The 18316-nt window shown below is 41.7% G+C and overlaps 1 protein-coding gene and 1 long non-coding RNA gene across 2 annotated transcripts in view; one reads left to right on the top strand and one right to left on the bottom strand.

Moving 5' to 3' along the window:
- LOC138054258 (uncharacterized) overlaps positions 1-2528 on the top strand; it is a 6657-nt gene extending 4129 nt beyond the window's left edge. Inside the window, exons 2-3 of the long non-coding RNA XR_011133263.1 lie at positions 1514-1593; positions 2385-2528. This is a non-coding gene — a long non-coding RNA (uncharacterized lncRNA). The remainder of the gene's footprint in view (positions 1-1513; positions 1594-2384) is intronic.
- Positions 2529-14040: 11512 nt separating this feature from the next.
- Positions 14041-18311, bottom strand: LOC138053582 (probable ATP-dependent RNA helicase DHX37). Its single transcript, XM_068900198.1, has 2 exons — positions 15228-18311; positions 14041-15048 (listed from the first exon to the last, which is right to left on the bottom strand). Exons 1-2 carry the CDS (start codon positions 18199-18201, stop codon positions 14564-14566), a joined length of 3459 nt encoding a protein of 1152 aa, XP_068756299.1. The 5' UTR covers positions 18202-18311; the 3' UTR covers positions 14041-14563.
- Between the last annotated feature and the right edge of the window lie 5 nt (positions 18312-18316).

Raw genomic sequence — 18316 nt, 5'->3', positions numbered from 1 at the left:
ATTCCCGGAGGATTAGTTTGGTACACCATCATGGCCGCCATTTCTTTGTTTTGGAACACCAACATGGCCGCCGTGACGTCATGTGAAAACGCTCTGTAACAGCGATAGGTGTGCGGGGAACAGCACATCCGCTAAATACGCTCGAATTCTTCACAGCGGAATTAGCGCCGCGCTATTTTCGCCTAGTGTGCGGCCTGCTTAAGCAAAGACATTGCCAACGTCAACAAAAACGTCACTCCATAATATAACTTCGCGCCATCGCAAGTATTTCGTGATTATTCCTTCTTGTTCACCTTGCACAATACGGGCGAACTATCCTGCAACTGGATGGGTACGAACGGTTTTGAAATAAAAATAGAAAAATGAATGGTTTATTGTTATGTGCTCACGTTGTCGTCAAAACCTAAAAAAAGTTGTGGATTTGTAGAGTACGTAAAACTCGTGCCGCACTTGCAGCACGATCATCTTTACTCCTTTAATTAACCAATGATATTCTTGCTTTGTGGCGTTGTCGTTGGCGTCAAGTGGCGTGGCCGTCCTCTTTGCTTAAACTCCCTATTATCTCTAGGATAGCGTTTCTACGAAATAAAGACTAGCGGTGTCTCATTTGAGCTAATTTCAGAGGAGGCACATACCTGCATATCCTACTGGAATATTTGAATGAATTTCCCGTCCTGTAGTCGCATGCGCGTTAATCATGACAAAACTAGACAATGTACTTTTAACTAACGTTTTATGTATAATGTTTAAGGCCGGGACACACTAGACCGCAAGTCGCAGCGACAGGTCTCTACGACAAGTCGCTGGAGTGTGAACTACTTGCAAACGGTGGGCCACCATTACTCACGTTCAAAACTGACCGATTGGACCTGAGAGGGTTGGATCCAGAGAAAAGTGACGTCAAAGGCTCACTAGATTAAAATTTCAGCATGTGAATGCAACTTATTATATATGCAAAACGCGAGTTTAAAAGTCTGAAAGCCCAAAACTCCCATGCTGCATATTAATTCCGCAGCGTACACACGCATTTCATTCTTAAACTAGTGAGCCTTTGACGTCATTTTCTCCTCGATCCAGCTCTCTCAAGAACTTATGTCAGAAATAGGAAAATCTCAGTTAAAATAAACAGGTGTCTTTTATAAATCAAGGCTTAAGACTTTCGTCGCTTGGTGTTTAGTCAACATAGTTTTGAAATCCAAAGAAAAATGAGAATTGATATTTTGGTCACAGGGGCACTTTAAATGATATGGTAACGCTTTGTTCCCAAAGGTTTGAATTGGGTACAACATGAGTTAGCCGATTTGGTCTATTGTTTTATTTTCCCGCACAACCTGGTTTAAAAATATACGCTGCTGTGGATTAGGCCAATTTCGGTTAATCTTACTTTGGGGTGATGGGCCCTTGCTAAAACATAGCAATTATTTGATTTGACCCAGTGACGAATCATCTACCTTTTTGTCGTGATTGTTGTTTTTGAAAATATCTAGTTTGTATATCTTTGTATTTACCACAGAAAGAAAACCAAAATGAAGGCAAACCAAGTGTTTCAACTCGCTTTGTGCTTTTTCTTGATCCAGGACGTATACTCTAAAGGTAAGAAGACTTTTTAAGTCTCCTCGAATGAGGACTATAATCCGTAGGCTCCGCACACAATTCGGAAAGACCATGCAGGGGCCCGTTTCTCGAAAAGAAACGGGTGTCGCAATTCCCTCTGTATCTCAAGAACGGAGAGGATTTAAGTCGTCAAACTTCACAGTCAGTTTGCTTTTTGTTATCTTCAAAACATGTTAACAGATCGGCTTTCCTGAACAAGCGGTTGGTGGGTTCACAAATGGCTTTTCGGGACTTTCGAGAAACGGTACCAGGACACGGAGTTCCCAATAATGTGGACTGGTCTGAATTCTGAGTGCCAGAAATGTATTAATGTTTAGACACTATTAAGTGCTACCTAATTAAATAAAGGTTTACTTACTTACTTTTCACGCGCGCACACTTGGAAGAAATGACCGCTCGTGCCCAAAATTGTTCAACAAGTTAAATTTTCGGCGCCGATGGCACGCGTGACGAAAAGCGCTGAAAACGCTACCCCACAATCGGGAAGCTGGCCTAAGCCAAAAGTAACGAGTCAAACTTTGCTAAGCTGATAGCTCTAGTGTGCGCCGGGCGAACGACGGCGAAGAGAACGTTATAAATTTGGCTATTTAGTGGGCAAAATGCACGCCCTGCACATGTGTTTTTCACTTTTGTGTATTTGTTTTGCCGTCGTCTGCAAAACAATAACGTGAAAACAACAACGTGAAATAGCCAAATTTTAGTTTTTATGAAGAAATTTGTCAGCACTTGAAGATAAATTTTCATTTTGTCTCTTTCTTTCTTTTCCTTAGCTCGTAAACGAACCACTTCGTGCACAATTCCCGAAGATGTTCGGGGCTCCTGGCAGAAAGAATTTACAGGTCACAAGAAAAAGATCAGACTCAATGTTGACATCAATGAGGCCTCCGCAAAATTGCATATGATCGTTGGCGACTCTCCCCCAAATGCAGATGACGAAGAACCCTCCTCAGGAGGAAGTAAGGAAGAACCCTTCTCAAGTGGAAGCATGAACACCCCACAAGTGACATTCGACTGTGTGTCACAAAGCGACGATGGATACTTCCTAACCGAAAATAAAGTATCGGACGAAACCCAAAAGTGGTCGGACATAAGGTTGGTATTGAAAAAAAAAGTGATCGCGACAAAATAATGGTAAGGTAATTCTTTCTTTTTTCCATCGGGGCATGGGTTAATTGCATTACCGTAACAAACTTCATTGGCGTACTTACGACAGGGTTCGTATTTACAACATTTCTGTTATTGAGAAGACACCTCTTGCAGTGGCTTTGTCTTCTTCCCGTCTCTCATTTTCAAGCAATCTTTATCGTTGGATCGATTGCTTATGGCTCAAATCAAGTTACAACCACTGACTGGACATGTCTGCGGCGATTCGATTCGCTAAGCGGCAAGGTAAATATCTACCATTAGTATCACCCAACTAGTGGACTAATGCAAATGCTGTATTTTGATTGGCTACGCTACTATAGGACTATTCGTAATAGTCCTCGAGTAACGAAAAGTGTGACGCTTTCTTTCGTTTTATTCCCAAATAAATATATTTTCAACTTGCATTTGCTAACTTTATCTTTGCCTTTTCTGTCCGACTAGTTGGCAGGGTGATACTAAAACAATTAAACCCTTCGCCCTCAAGGGCCGCGGGTCAATAGCCCATTCGGCTTCGCCTCATGGGCTATTGACCCGTAACCCTTGCGGGCTACGGGTCTAATTGTTATTTAGCCTCCGACACTGGGGTGAATAGTTGTTTTAGTATATACTAAAACAGTTAGATAATATAGATATATGAAACGAGGGGCGAATCCCTCGCAAGCTGCTCGGAGATGAATAGCAAAGGATATTAGGAGTTTGAGTAGCCAATCTTTGCGCGCCTTCGATTTCAACGCTATCCACTGTTTTAGTATATACTAACTGCGAATATGCTTCATTTCAACAATTTAGATTCTAGCAGTATTTCAGGACTCACAATGGGCCCTTTGCATGAAACTGTCACATGGTATAAAATCTGCCCTGCTGGATGGCAAGCTACGCACTGGGACATCCCAAAACAAAGAAAAGTCACGCTTGGCTGGTTGAAATCGCTTTGTTTTGGAGGCTGATGCACTCTTTTGTCATCCAGCATATGGCGGATTTTGTACCACGTGACAGTATCATGCAAAGAGCCCATTGTCATATTAAACCGGTTTTCATAGCCAATCTCTTCCCAGTCTCCTATAGGTCAGTGACAGATCATCCTTGCTAGTAATCGGAAGGTCGTCGGTTCGACTCTTGTTCGGGAGCACTCGGATTTTATCCGAGTATCCCCGAAAGAAATCTCTTATATTGAACAATTATTCTACGAGGGCGCGCTGGATATGAAGTGACAGATAACCAAGGAGGCGCGTAGCGCCGAGTTGGTTATAATAATTTTATATCCAGCAAGCCCCAGTAGAATAATGTTCCCGGAGATAGTGTTGTCAACTAAAGCAGCGACTTCATGCCTCGGTCAATTCCGGTCCAAAACGGCTTTTGTCGGCCATTTTTTCTCAGAGCTGCAAGAATGTTTTTAGCTCGCTTTGTTGCTGACGTGTTCCTTGACCATATTAGGAACAGCAGGTATTTGAACTGATAGCCTGTGTCCGGCGAGCCAATGAAAATGCTGGAAATCTGATATCCGTAGTTCAGTTTTTAGTAAATATATGTATTCTGATGAAACACTAGGCTTTTCCTTTTTCTAACAAATCATATCTTCACCAGTCCGAGCCATAACCTTTTCTGGATACTTGATGACGTCACCAATATGGATGTCGTGGTGGGACCTCGAGGAAACTCATTCATTACTCTTGTTCGAGCCCTAGCGACTTTGTTCCGTAATCATATCCCATGAAACCTTGCAAAATTTCAGACGACAAACAAATACACACAAAAAGTAAAGAATTGATGGCGATCGAGGTGATTGAGGAATAACCTCTCTATCGTTAACAACAATTCTTGGTTTTCACGTGACGTCATCAAAACTAAAAAATAAGGAATTATCAATCCTTTTGAGATTTTAGTTTAGTTAGTTATTAGAACAACTGAAGACTTGTCTTTTCACAAATTTTCAGTTTGATAGGGTTTTCGTCTTGTAATAAAGCAAGGTTGAATTTCTAAGCTTTTGCGTGACACGATATAAAATTGAGGTCGAGAATGCTATCACGTAGGCTAAAAAAGTGACTTATCCGCTGAGATTTTGCAATCTGAACAGTCCTTGTGTGAGAATAAGTACTCACATAGATCTTTATGAGCCCGCAGAAGACGACTACTGGCTTTTTATAGCAAAACTCGATGACATATGTTTTTGTCAGATTACGGCCGCCATATTTGTGCCCCTGAGAGGGACACAAACATGGCGTCTCCATACAAAGCCTTATAAATTTGAGTAAAACATTTCTTCGAATATCTCCCGCACGAAACATCGCACAGACCTGAACCTTTGTGAGACTGTTTCAATATTCATCTTCTTTTATCTCTTTGATTCTTGGATTTATTTGTTGAATGGTTTTGATGATGGTGTGACAGTGAAAACCGGCAATAAAAGCAAGGTGACACACGCTAACACCAACCAGCCCGGTGAACGGGTGAAATGGTTGTGCGCATGCATGATGTGTTGGCCACACCGGGTTGGTGTTAGCGTGTGTCACCTTGCTTTTATTCCTCTCTTTCGTTGAAGTTTTCAGGTATGTGACACTTTTTTATTCCTAAAAAAAATCGTTTTAAAAACTAGAATAAATTTGCTTCCAATTGTCAAAATTCCAGGTTTTTGCTCGAGTGCACGGAATTTGAAAGTCTGTTAGTGTGCAAACTACTAGGCCAATTCCCTTTGTTCAGATCTATCGGAGTGTCATGAAAACCGTAGATTTTAACCATACGTTGTAGCCGGGCATTCTTAAGTTAAAGTCCAATTATTTATCGCACCTTTAAGCTTAAATTATGTTGCTGTGAATTTCAGATCAACATGCAGGCCAACAGAATGGCTTACTGCCGCAAAAAAAAAAAATTAGCTTCTTCTTGTTTCCAGTACCTCTCGGCCAAATTTACTTTGTTTTGGTTTTGATCTCAACCAATCACAAAGCTCGAAACCGATATCCAGAAATGTTTATGGCCCGGACTGTTCACTGCTGGCAGTTATTGTTATCTTTCACATGGGAGGATGCATGTGTTGTCATGGTAACTAACCCGATTAGCCAACAAAAAGGAAGCTTTCCTCTCCTTGTAAGATACTTTTGTGATATAATATAATTTTCCTCACCGACATAACATTTTTATGACTCAGTGTGACATTATCATGATTTGTTTTTCAGTACTCTCGTGTCTAGTTTCTTGTTAGACAACACTTTTTCGCCCTTTTGACAATTAATAAAAAAAGTTGTTTTGAATCTGGACATTTCGTCAGTATCTATTAATAAATAGAACATTTAATGGCCGCTTGGAGATACGAATTTTATCTTCTCGTGCTGATAGGATCTCGCTCTCGTTTGCTGCACTCACTCATGAGAGCGCGAATCAGTGTGAGAAGATAAAATTCATATCTCCGCGTGGCCATGTAATATCCTCTAATATTTCATTCACCGGGGTTCAGTAATTTCAGTACAATCGCGAAAAAAATGGTTATTGTTTTCTGAATAGTAGGATGTTTTTATCTACTATCTGCAGGGACTTCTACGCATTGAAAAAATATTCCTGTTTCAAGTTCAAAAAGGAAGGGGTTTCCTTACAAACTGGCATATATTCTTGTAAGTATTTCCAGGGCAAAAATCTCTCAGTTCGATTGCCCGGATATCAACGATTCAGCATCAATAAAATTTCCCTGGGCGCGGTTGTTCGAAAGCCGATTACATAACTTAATCCAGGATTAGCGTAAACGTTTGTTTCATGTTTTCAACTTTTTGGTGAAAGTTTCTTTTGCTTATTTTTGTTTTTCAAGATTGACTTCTTCTAATGTAAAGTTTTGCCTAATATTAGCATTGAACAGCTTTTGTGAGTAGAGAAATAAACGCCTTGGTTAACTTTTAATCTGGGATTAGCGTTAATCGGCTTTTGAACAACCGGGCCCTGATTGGTAACATTTTAAACGGGATCAGTTTTATTCTTGGTTTGGCATGTCGTCATGGCTGCCAATGGTGGCTGCCAATGATGTTTTTGTGGGTGCAGGGCTGGCATAGTGGCTCCCACGAATGTTGCCCGGGCTCGATTCCCAGACTTGAGTCATATGTGGGTTGAGTTTGTTGGTTCTCTGCTCTGCTCCGGGAGGATTTTCTCCGGGTACTCCGATTTTTCCCTCTCCTGAAAAACCAACCTACGAATTTGATATGAGTTTATTTGTTGATTTCAGTTTACAGTGTCCCCAATTAGACTTAAGTGCTCAAGACACTAAACAAAGTTCGTTTCCTTCCTTTTCGTGCACTAGTGAATAATCTCCATTCTTAGGGAAACAATTTTCATTTTCTTCGACCAGGAAAAAAAGGGAGCACAAACCAAAAATACGTTTAAGTGAAACGTTTGTTTCGTTTTCCAAGAGCAGATTTTGTGACGATGTTGCGGAAATTTACCGTCGGATAACGAGTGGTTCATGAATATGCGCAAATTGAGAAAAACAGAATTCTCTTGAGTATCCACATTGATAAAGCCAAATTTCCAAGCGAATAAGGTCTATTGAGGCTTCCCCTACGTACGCAAACTATCCTCGTGGAGAGTTTGGACTGTCTGGCCCTCCATGACGCACTTTATAGCATTGAAAAAGAAATAGAGAAAAACGCAGGTACTTTTAGCGATAATATAAATGTTGATGATCATGATCGAAATTTCTCTGTTTCAGTCCAGAAAAAACCTGCCAAAATAGAGGCCAAAGAAGTTTGTTCTGGAATGGAGGACAAGGAATCGTTTAACACCTTTCATTTTATCCGAGCTGATAAGCCCAAGTCCTCTGACTAAATGATGGCAATAGTTCAGTGCAGAGTTGTTTGAAGTTAGCGTTAAACCAGTTGATATCACTGATCAACTCACAGATTCCAGCCGAATTTGACTCGGAATAAAAGTTAATTAGTGATTTTGAGAACTACAGACCTCAGATGGCGAGCACGTATTATAAAGTACAAGTGAATGGAAAATAACATGAAATCAACTGCATTTCCTCGTTTGCTGTTGTTTGTCTCTTTTGTGTAAAGGTAACATGAAGCACAAGCAATATAGAGTTTGTGTGTCCCTGCTAATGCTTACTGGCAGGAGCCCATGACTAGGAGCCTCCCTATGCAGTATACCCTTGAGTCAACCTTTGTTCGTATCTTTCTATTTTTAGAACTAATCCTTCAGCAGGAAACTCGCATTTACAACAATTTACATCAATTTGCACAATTTACATACATTGTTTTTGCTATTTTTGTCTTTGTTCCACAATAATTTTATTCTGGTTGGCCATTCTAAACAGTGTGTGCAGAGCCGAAGAACTCGTCGCGTTTTAAAAATAGAGAGATACGGGCAAAGGTTGACTCATGGGGCTTGTATGGGAGAGGCAAGCTCCTACTCATGCGCTCCTGTTACTGGTCTGTAAACAGTCTGTCTTCTACCCTTCATTGAAAAAAAAAAACAAACAAAAAAACAATTAGAAGACACTGATGAATCCGCGCGCAAAGGGACTCACGGCATCTATCCACGAAGGCAACGCGTGAGTCGAAAACGTTACTACATTGCAAGTATCTCTCTATGCTACTAAAACAAAGTCCAAGGACCAAAGTTACGTCCTGTGTTTTTTCGCGACTTCTGCGGAGGCCACTATATGTCGTGATGTTGTTATGACGTGAGTTCCAGATACGTAACGTTTTGCATAATTCACACAGTGGAATAACTTGTGCATAAAATGCACAAGAAAAACAGAGGGCGTGATTCAAAGTGGAGGCACCAATTGTTCTTTAATATTAACAAGCTACCGCTGTGCTGTTGCACTAGTTTGTCAATTGAACGCAGCTGGCCACATATCGGTGCAGTAAAGCAACCATATTTAACGTCGATAACTCGTTACAGTAATTCAACTGACAAACCTGAGGTCGACGGTGCGCTCATTTTACTCCCCCCTCTCAATCAGTGCTTCGCTTTACGGGTATTTAAAGATACTTAGCTACACGGAAAGGAAAGAAGTCGAAACAAGGATGCGAGATCCGGGAATCGAACTCAAGACCTCTTGCACCAAGGCCAAAAACTAGACACTCCATGAGCGTACACTGGGTTGCCTGTGGTACGTGTTACTAAAAAACAGAAGGGACTGAGTTGGGTGGTATTAAACTGCAGCGTTCCAGGCAATTTTTTCAAGTCGGGGGTCATTAAGACCATTTAAGGGGTCACCCAGAAGTCGTACCAGCAGAGGCCCTTTGGCTCAAACGTTCATACGACGAAACAGATCTTTTCCTGAGATTGAAAACCTGGCTACCGGCATATTAATCATTTGTCAGAAAGAAGAAATTCCTGTCATCTTTAGAAAAAATAGACACGCATTGCTTACGTGTGGTCATGCAATAACAGAGCGCTTTATTCCATATTGTCAACTGAGCTGCGTTTTGTCTTCCAGGAGATTCAAGTTGTCTTTGCGTAATACGTAGCTCTAATAGTACACGATATTGTTTTGGTATTGTATATCATTGTAGTGCCCTGGAAGAAGTCTTAGGTAAATAGCCCCCTGAGAAGACATGTGGTTACTAGCAAAGTACCGATTGAAGTAAATAAAAGGGAATCGAGAAACATTGGCTTCTGGGCTGACATATTGATCATTTTCAAGTTCCCTCACAACTTCTTTCCACCACAAGCTGAGCATCTGACAGCTTTGTAATACAAAAGTTCACAGACGTTTAGCATGTCCGGCGGGGTTAGTATCTGGATGGGCGACCTAAAAAATATACCACTTCATAACAGAAGCATAGGACCGAAAATAATATTTTAACGCTAACAAATGCGAACTAAGCAAGGTACAGATTTTGTTACCTTGCTTTATGCAAAACAAATATTGATGCAAAAGTAAATAAATATTGATACACAGTTTTTAGGAAGAGCAGAAGCAAGTTTTTAGGACGGTTTATCGATAATAAAATATTTTGCCATCAGCAACAAAATTTACGACATGAAAACAACATTAATTTTGAACCGCGAATATGAAAAGTTACGATCAGCGACAAACATTTAGGGAGCTTTTTGCTCCGTTAAATTTTGTTTTTGTACTTTTGGCTGCACAAGTAAATCGCAAAATCGAAAGTGACATCGAATTCAGCAGGCGCCGCGATCAAGTTACCGCGGCGTACTTACTCGCGAAACAGTGAAGCATCTGTGTCAAATGATGGCTAGATACCGGGTTTTGTTTTTGTTAGTTTTCTTTTTCTTTCAAGCGCTAAAAGTTTGACAATAAATGTGCGAATTCAACACAAAGATCACAATCGCCCAAGTCTTCAGGTTGACCATTGTTTCTGCAAAGTCAAAAATTTGCTCTCGAAGACGAGGTTATTTATCACCAGGTAATTCCATCGTTTTGGAAATAGCAGCTACTTTATTATTCATCAGCGTAACGATTTTTTGCTGATATTTGGGCACATTTTGTAGAAACTCGAGCACGCTTCCAACAGACCTGTTTATTTTCGTGAACCCTTTCTATTTCAATTGCGTGCGTGTAAACAAGACACAATCCGTGTCACAAAGCATTAAATAAATTTCTGACAGATCACATCAAACCCTTTTCGAAAGAACCTTGACCGTAAATAATGAAGCACAGAGAGACAACAACCTTTCATTCTAATAATTCTTCACAAGCACGTTTCCAATTTTTTTTTACCTTTGGAGAGTTGAGGACAAAATAAATGTAAATTGCCAGACAACTTAGATGCAATTTCAGTAAACACTGTGATGCTTTCAAGGCCTTCGATTGCATCAATGTTTGTTAAATCCATAAGAAATTTCCCATTTGACTTCAGTGTTGTATATAATACCAAGTTAGTAAAATATTGGAAACAAAGCTCACCTGATATCCAACGGCGAAAAATGAAATTGTTGTCGAAGACCATTACTCGTCGCTTTAAAGAATCCAGACATTCATTTTTCACCGCCTGTCTTGTTCATCCAATTGACGTTCCATTCTTGAGCTCCATGAGGGTATATTTTGTTTAAAGATCCCCTAAAACGCCTTTCGCGTTACAATGACTTTCGACTTCATTGAAGGTTAACAAGAATTAGTGAAATTTCCAATTGTTACCGGAAGACTGTGTAGAGTTGAGTACAAATAAATACATGCAGTCAAATAGCCAGACAACAGAGATCAAAGATCCACTTAAGGTGTTCTTCTCTGTCTTTGTTGAACCCATAAGTTAACAGAGAAATTTCTATTTGGTTTCAGTGTTGTACATAACACCACATAACAGCTCACTTTGATTTCGGCTCGACGGGCGAAAGATTGTTGTCGACGGTCCATTACTCGTCGCTTTTAAGATTCCAGATATTTATTTTTCACCGCCTGTCTTGTTTATCCAATTGACGTTCCATTATTGAGCTGCAAGTTAATTAAATGTTTTCCTGTGTGCACCAAAGAAATCTACGCATTACCCCAACCCCATCAAACCTAACCAAATACGCACAGAAGACTCTATACACAAAGACACCACTTAGCAGGGGAATGACAGGCAAGACTTTTACCGACACGGAAAAAAAAGAAAAAACAACAGAGAAATATTACTCATTTTTCGACTGGAATTGCCATACTGGCAGCCCAGCAATAAAAAACACCGAGATATGCATGTTACGCATTTTCGATTGGGATTGCCATACTGGCAACCCAGTAATAAACACTGGGGGTGTTTCGTCGAGGGCTCCGACGTTTACTTGCAGTCAAGCTATGACGATATGACGAGCGCTCTTATTGGCTGAGGGCCATGAAGATAATTACATGTATTCTGTCATGTTGCTCACGTGTAGGCTCGATTGACCAGCCGTTTTGCGCGCCTGTGTTCCTCCGCGCACACCGCAGCTGGATCACTGGTCCAGCCATTGTATTTTCCACCAATCAGAAAGTCGCTTGCATGCCTGCCAAGTTCAAAATACAATTGGCTGAATACAAAATACAATTGTGACCGGTGCTACGTCACCGGAGAACAAACGACGCGGACCAGTGGAAAGTCGGGGTGGGTCGGGTGGAAATCGAACCTACAATCTCAGTCATAACTAGTTGTAACACTTCGCTTGAACGGCAAGTGAAGCCCATCAAAGCTGTTAATAACGTACCCCTTCTCCTCCCTCCCATCAATGTTGCATTTACAGGTAGATTTTTGAAATCCAACCCATAAGCCTCCCCATTGAAGGGGGAGAGGGGGCAACTTGCCGTCTGTGTTCCAGCATTTTTGACCGAGATTGTAGCTCACGGGCCGACTTCAAATTATGCAAATTACGGTAATTTTCCACATCAAATTGGCACATTTGGTCATTATGGGAAGTACCGAAATAAATCCGTTGATTTGTAGTAAATGCTGGTTATCAGGTGATTGCTCTTCTGTCACATCATCAGATCGAATAAGAAAACAGATATAGAAGATATTACATGGCCGCGCGCGGAGATACGAAATTTCTCTTCGAGTGAAATCTTTTTCAACATGAGAAGAGAATAAAAATTGAAGCGCAGCCAGAATTAGGCATATTAAAATACAATAAAAAACGTTCTCTGGCTAAAAATTTTGAAAAAGAATATAAGCTTTCGGCTGTCGATCTACAGAGCTCGTGCGTGAAGAAAGTGAGTTGTCCCTAAGTAGTTTGTTGCTTATGTAATCACAGGCTTTGTCTACAGGAATAGCTGTAAATAGTGATACCACGTCGAAGGATAGCATAACTTCGTCATCCTGGATGTCAACGTTAGAGATTTCGTTAGAGCTTAGACAGTAATGAAATCATTTCTCTGTTGAAACTTATCTTATCTAACAATTACTTTATTTATGATGATAAGATATACAAACAGTTGGATGGTTGCGCGATGGGTAGCCCCGTCAGCCCTGTGGTGGCGAACTTGTGCATGGAAGCGATCGAAGAAATGGCCATTAACACGTCTGAAGTACAACCTAAAGTATGGAAACGCTACGTGGATGATAGCTTCTGCATCATCAAAAGAGATGCTGTTAACTCTTTTCATACTACACTTAATTCCATCGATCCACACATCTCATTCACTATTGAAGAGGAATCTGACCAACAGATCGCCTTCTTGGATACTTTGGTTTCTCGCAAGGATAACACGATCACTATTGATGTTTACCGCAAAGCAACTCACACGGACAGATATTTAGACTTTTTCTTTTCTTTTTTAGACAAACGCCACAAGATCAGCACAGCTGAGACCCTCCTACACCGCGCAATTAAACTCCCAAGTACACCGCAAGGGAAAAATACCGAAATCAATCACGTCTTTGATGCTCTACGAGCCAACAACTATCCCTCCTTTGTTATTTCCAATATCTTAAAGCAGAAATTTTCCAAACCACCCACACATGCCATCCCTTCACCTGAAGAATTGGTTGGCATGTTTTTTAAATGGTTTGCGCCTCAAGAGAACCCTAACGGTTTTGCTGTCCTTCCTTTTATCAATGGTGTTACGCAACCTCTAACAAGAATTCTTCGAAGACACGATATCCGAGTTGTAAATAAGCCCCTCAAGACTTTACAACAAGAATTCCTTTCTCCTAAATTCAGACCAGCTATTGAACACCAACCCAACGTGGTTTATAAAATACCCTGTGCCGATTGTGATTGGTGTTATATAAGTGAAACTGGCCGTTGCTTTGAAACCCGCAAGAAAGAACACGTTAGGAATGTAAAAACATGTGCTAATGGGTCAAACATTGCGAAACATGCGTGGTCTTTCGGTCATCGCATTGATTTCAATCATTCTCGAGTTATCGACAAAGGCTCTTTTCGTGTTAGGAAAACTCTAGAGGCCTGGCACACCTCTTCTACCAAGCATGCTGACAATGTTTTTAAGCCGATTCCTAATCAGTATAAAATTCTTTTTAAACAATAGCCACCATTTTTCATACCTTTACTCTGTTCTTTTTATCATTTTTATCTCGCCTTTTCTGTATATATTTCACTAATTTACATTCAACGTTTTATCCGTGGAAGGCTGTAGATCGACAGCCGAAAGCTTATATTCTTTTTCAAAATTTTTAGCCAGAGAACGTTTTTTATTGTATTTTAATGAGAAGAGAAATTTCGTATCTTCAAGCGGTCATGTAGTGTTCTGGTTATTATATAAACATTAATGAAATACCTAACCATTTCACTTTAATATGTCTTGTAGTCCTTCCGAAGAAAAACGGCCGATCTATTATGTAACCATAGCAATGGTGATCTTTTCACATAGTATTTCATTGGTGTTCATGTAATAAAACAGTTCATGTCATAGAAGGCGGCAGAACTCTATTCTTATTGAAAGAACTTTTAAACATTTATTTTTCCTAAATGTTGAGTTAACTGCAAATAAACTTGTTTCTCTAGTACCGGGGTCCATAAAGTTCATCCTTAAATTATATGGCGATTGTAACGTTTAAACGTTCAGTTTTGAATTTAAACACAAGCATCCGTCAATCTCGGTGTCCAAGAGTACTACTTCAATTAATCTCGTCTTCTTGACGAAAGTGAGGCTTAAACGAATAATTTTAGTCGAAGTTTCGAGTCTCATCTTCTTGCTGGTCGTAAGTCTTTTTCTTATCACTTTATCCTCGGTTTCAAGGCGAGGCCAAATGCAGTTGCTGTGTTGAAAGTCATGTGATTGAAAATTAGTTTTCTTCATTAAGAGAAGCTTTACGCTTAGGCTTGTTTTGAAAACTTGGTTGAATGGTTAAACTCGGAAATTGCCGATTGAAATATATAAATGGTATATACTGCACTTCAATTTTCTTGCCAAACGCTCGCTTTTCAAACTTACGCCTTAATCGTTTGGAGGCCACATTAAACTCAGTTCACCATGCTTGCTTTGCGGAACCCATTCTTTATACGCAGCGAGTAAAAATGTCGCATTTTTCTTCCATGCTGCCTTGAGCGCCATCTTGCTGTCAGCATTCTCACTTACAAGCTCGCTTAACAGGATTTCGGTTCTTGGCTGTAACTTAGCCCACGTTTTTATCATCGTCACGGGGGCACTAAGCAAGAAAGGAACGAACTCAGTCAGCGCTGGAAAAACTTTTCCTTCCAGCAGGAATCTTGCAAACCACTTGAATCTATCGAGTCCAGTCGGGTACTGAATCTCCTGCGCTGGAATTTGCCACGATCTGGGTCCGAAGGTACAGGTCATATGACATTTGACGACGCCCGTCTCGAGGTCAAAACGAGGCGGTGGATCTTCTAAAGGCTTGGAGAAGGTGCAAAAATTGGGAACTAAAATGGGAATCCACTCTGGCTCAATGGCAATTACACCTAAACAGAAAGAATACAGTTCGAATGAGATCAGCGTGAGTTTCTTAAAGCAGTCAATCATTTGAAATTCGTCATTCTTGTACGCGCTTCCACAAGTCTAACACCTTAAATACCACGCATCTAGTGTAAACATAGGCTCCTCACTTCGCTTTAGCTTGTTACTTGCACGAAGATCTTACCTTTCATGAAAAGTTTGGAAGTTTCCACTACCTCCTGGTAAACCACGTACTCCGGCAAAACTTCAAATAGAGCTGACGACGGGTGAATAAACACAGGATCTTCAAGGGCCATGCACTTGTAGGCATTCTTGATCTGGGGGTTATTTCCGGCGGAGCTCTTGTGCGCGACGTGGTCACCAAGCCCAGCGAGACAGATCTGGCGAAGAGCCTTGCACTGTATCGCAGTAGGCGGATTCATGCGCGGGTTCAGCACTACTTCGGCATCAGGGTTGACTAAATTAACAGAATTTGTCAGCTGCGCCCTTAGCTTTCTGATCTCAACCATCCCCTTATGACGGAGTCCGTTCTCCGCGCAAAATTTCACGGTGCCACCCGCGTACTCACTGGCTCCAACAGCACGCAAAAGGACCATAGCGTCTCCGAGCTTCTTCTCGTCTCCCTGCCCCGCCCAGGTTCGCCGCAAGCGCGATATCCTTTGCCGTCCTTCCTTACTCACTTGGCCAGTTTCACGGTCATTTTCATCAGCGAAAATCTCCTTCACGGTGAAAGCAGAAACAATAGCGATGACGTATTCCATGCAGCCCTCTTGGTGTCCAAGACAGAGCATCTTGGCATACCTAGGAGCCAAAGGAAACTTGGCCATAGCGCGACCCAGAGGTGTGATAACAGCACTGACGTTTCCCTTCACCGTTTTCTTCTCTTCCAGAGCTCCCAGACTTAATAGCAGCTTCTCTGCACTTTGTAAGGCCGTCGACTCAGGGGGAGTGGGGAAAGGAAAATTGACGACCTTATCGATGCTCATGTCCTTCATTTGCAGAACCAGATCATCGACTGGCCGGCGAGAAATTTCGGGCAGCGAAAACTCCTCAAAGTCATTCGCGAACACCGCCGACGAGTACAACCTATAACAGTGCCCAGGCTCCACTCGACCAGCTCTGCCTGCTCTCTGATTGGCTGAAGCTCTGGAGGTCCAAGTGATCTTAAAAGAGGAAACCCCTGTCACTTTATCATAGTAGCGTTTTTTCACCATTCCCGTGTCCACGACGTATTTTATGTTGGGGATTGTCAACGAGGTTTCGGCAACGTTGGTCGCCACAACGCAGAGCCGCACTCCTTCGGGGGGAGATTGGAAGACCTTGGCTTGTTGTTGAGAGGAGAGCAAGGAATAAAGAGGTAGAACAAACATGGGAATACTCTTGTCAACCAGAAGTGTAAACGCGCTATCGTCGAGATCAAAGTCTCCATTTCCATCGCCTTTTTCGCCCAAGTCTTCATCTTCTGCATTCCTCTCCTCCACCATTGGGTTTACTGAATAATTATCCAAATCAAACTCATCATCGAGTGTGTCATCATCGGCTTCCGTGCTCCTTTGCGATATGGCTCTCGCCGGGTCATATGGGAATGTTCTTCGCAGCTTCTTGCAGAGTCCATGGACTTCAGCTTGTCCCGTCACAAAGATTAATATCCCGCCGGGGGGTAGTGTGCGGTGGATTTTGCACACTTTGCGATACGCTTCATATAAGTAATCATCAGGGGTCCTCTTGTTGAAGTGAACGGTGACAGGAAACTGTCTGGATTCGACTGTGACCACTGGGGGAGGGGTAGGGAAAAGCCGCGCATTTCCAGTGAAGTCTTCGACTCGTAAAGTAGCGGACATGATCACAAGTTTAAGTTGTTTTCCTTGATTTTTACGCATCGGGACAATTCTAGAGAGAAGACCAAGAAGAATGTCTGTAAAGACACTTCGTTCATGAGCTTCATCGATCAATATTACGGAGTATTTCGACAAGAAAAAGTCGCTTTCGATCTCTTTTAGAAGAACACCATCAGTCATGAACTTTATTATCGTGTTCTCCGTCGAGTTTCCTTCGTAACGTATTTGATAGGAAACCACATCATTTGTCATATTGAGCTCTACACCGACGCGGCGTGACATGGTCACGGCAGCCACACGACGAGGCTCTGTCACGCCAATCACTCCCCGAGTAGTGTAACCACCCTCATACAAGAACTGGGGAACTTGGGTGGTTTTTCCACTTCCGGTCTCACCGCAGAGGATAACAACGTCGTGATCGTGAATGGCTTCCATAACGGCCTGTTCTTCGGCAAGAATTGGCAACTGGAGCCTCGCTGCTTGAATATCGGGGTCACGTTGCACTTCCTTAAAAACAGCTGGTTGTAAATCGACTTTAACTGGTGCGATTTTCTTTTCGTCCTTCCTCTGTTCGCCATGGACTTCGAAATCTTTGCCCTCAACACCGCTGCTCTTGGTTTTTGACGTAACGCTGGTATTCTTCTCACAGTCTCCTCCTTTTTTCTCGACTTTTGGTGAATCTGTAGTAGCTTTTCGACATTTTTCATCGCTGCTTTCCTCATGGAAATCATCCTCTCCATCATCATCATCAGTTTCAGATTCTCCATCAGACACAGACCCTTCATTTACCTCCTTCGCCATCTTAACAGGCGCAGGTTCCATGGCCTTTTTCTCCAGCCGTAGCTTCTTTCCTTTCTTCCGCCCTCCCCTGATACTCGAAATGATTGTCTTCTGAACATCACCCAATGCTTCGGAATAATTCCGTTTTCGAGCTGGATTAAGCTGTCCCAAATCGGTTGTAGAACTCATCTTTGCAAGTTCTTCATCGCTTATAGCATGCTCTGACAGTGCTTTCAGCAAATTCGCCCGCTTCGCTTTCTTCCTCTTGGTCTCTACAATCTTTTCTAGTCTCTTCCTCTGCTTCTTTGTGAGCGGTTTCCGTTTTTCATTTGAAATTCTTAACGCTACCTTTACTTTGTCCTTTTTGTTAGGAGCAACCAAAATATTTGTGTCCTCAAGACAAGCTTTATATTCTTCACCTTTCGGATTTTTCTGCAAAACACTTTCGAGTTCAGCTGATCGTGTTGCAGACTTCTTGTCCTTCGAAGCTTCCGGCTGTAGTCTTGCTTTCCAGTTGTGTCTTTTCCTTAACCGACCCATTCTTTCAGTTTCTTATCAGATTAGAATTGTTTCGTGAGTGTATGACACTTCTACTCTATCACAGCGAAGAAAACCGTGAAGCTCCGAATCCACGTGTATAACAATCGACATGTCC

This window comes from Montipora capricornis, chromosome 1 (assembly GCF_036669925.1).
Source record: "Montipora capricornis isolate CH-2021 chromosome 1, ASM3666992v2, whole genome shotgun sequence".
In the NCBI taxonomy this organism is placed as follows: Eukaryota; Metazoa; Cnidaria; class Anthozoa; order Scleractinia; family Acroporidae; genus Montipora; species Montipora capricornis.
This window is presented reverse-complemented; position numbering and strand designations above follow the sequence as displayed.

Excerpts from the sequence above, each read along its gene's own strand:
- LOC138053582 (XM_068900198.1), bottom strand. The coding sequence starts at position 18,201 with ATGGGTCGGTTAAGGAAAAGACACAACTGGAAAGCAAGACTACAGCCG. Across the intron at positions 15,049-15,227 it reads TTCCAAACTTTTCATGAAAG|GTGTAATTGCCATTGAGCCA; the intron begins GTAAGATCTTCG and ends CTTTCTGTTTAG.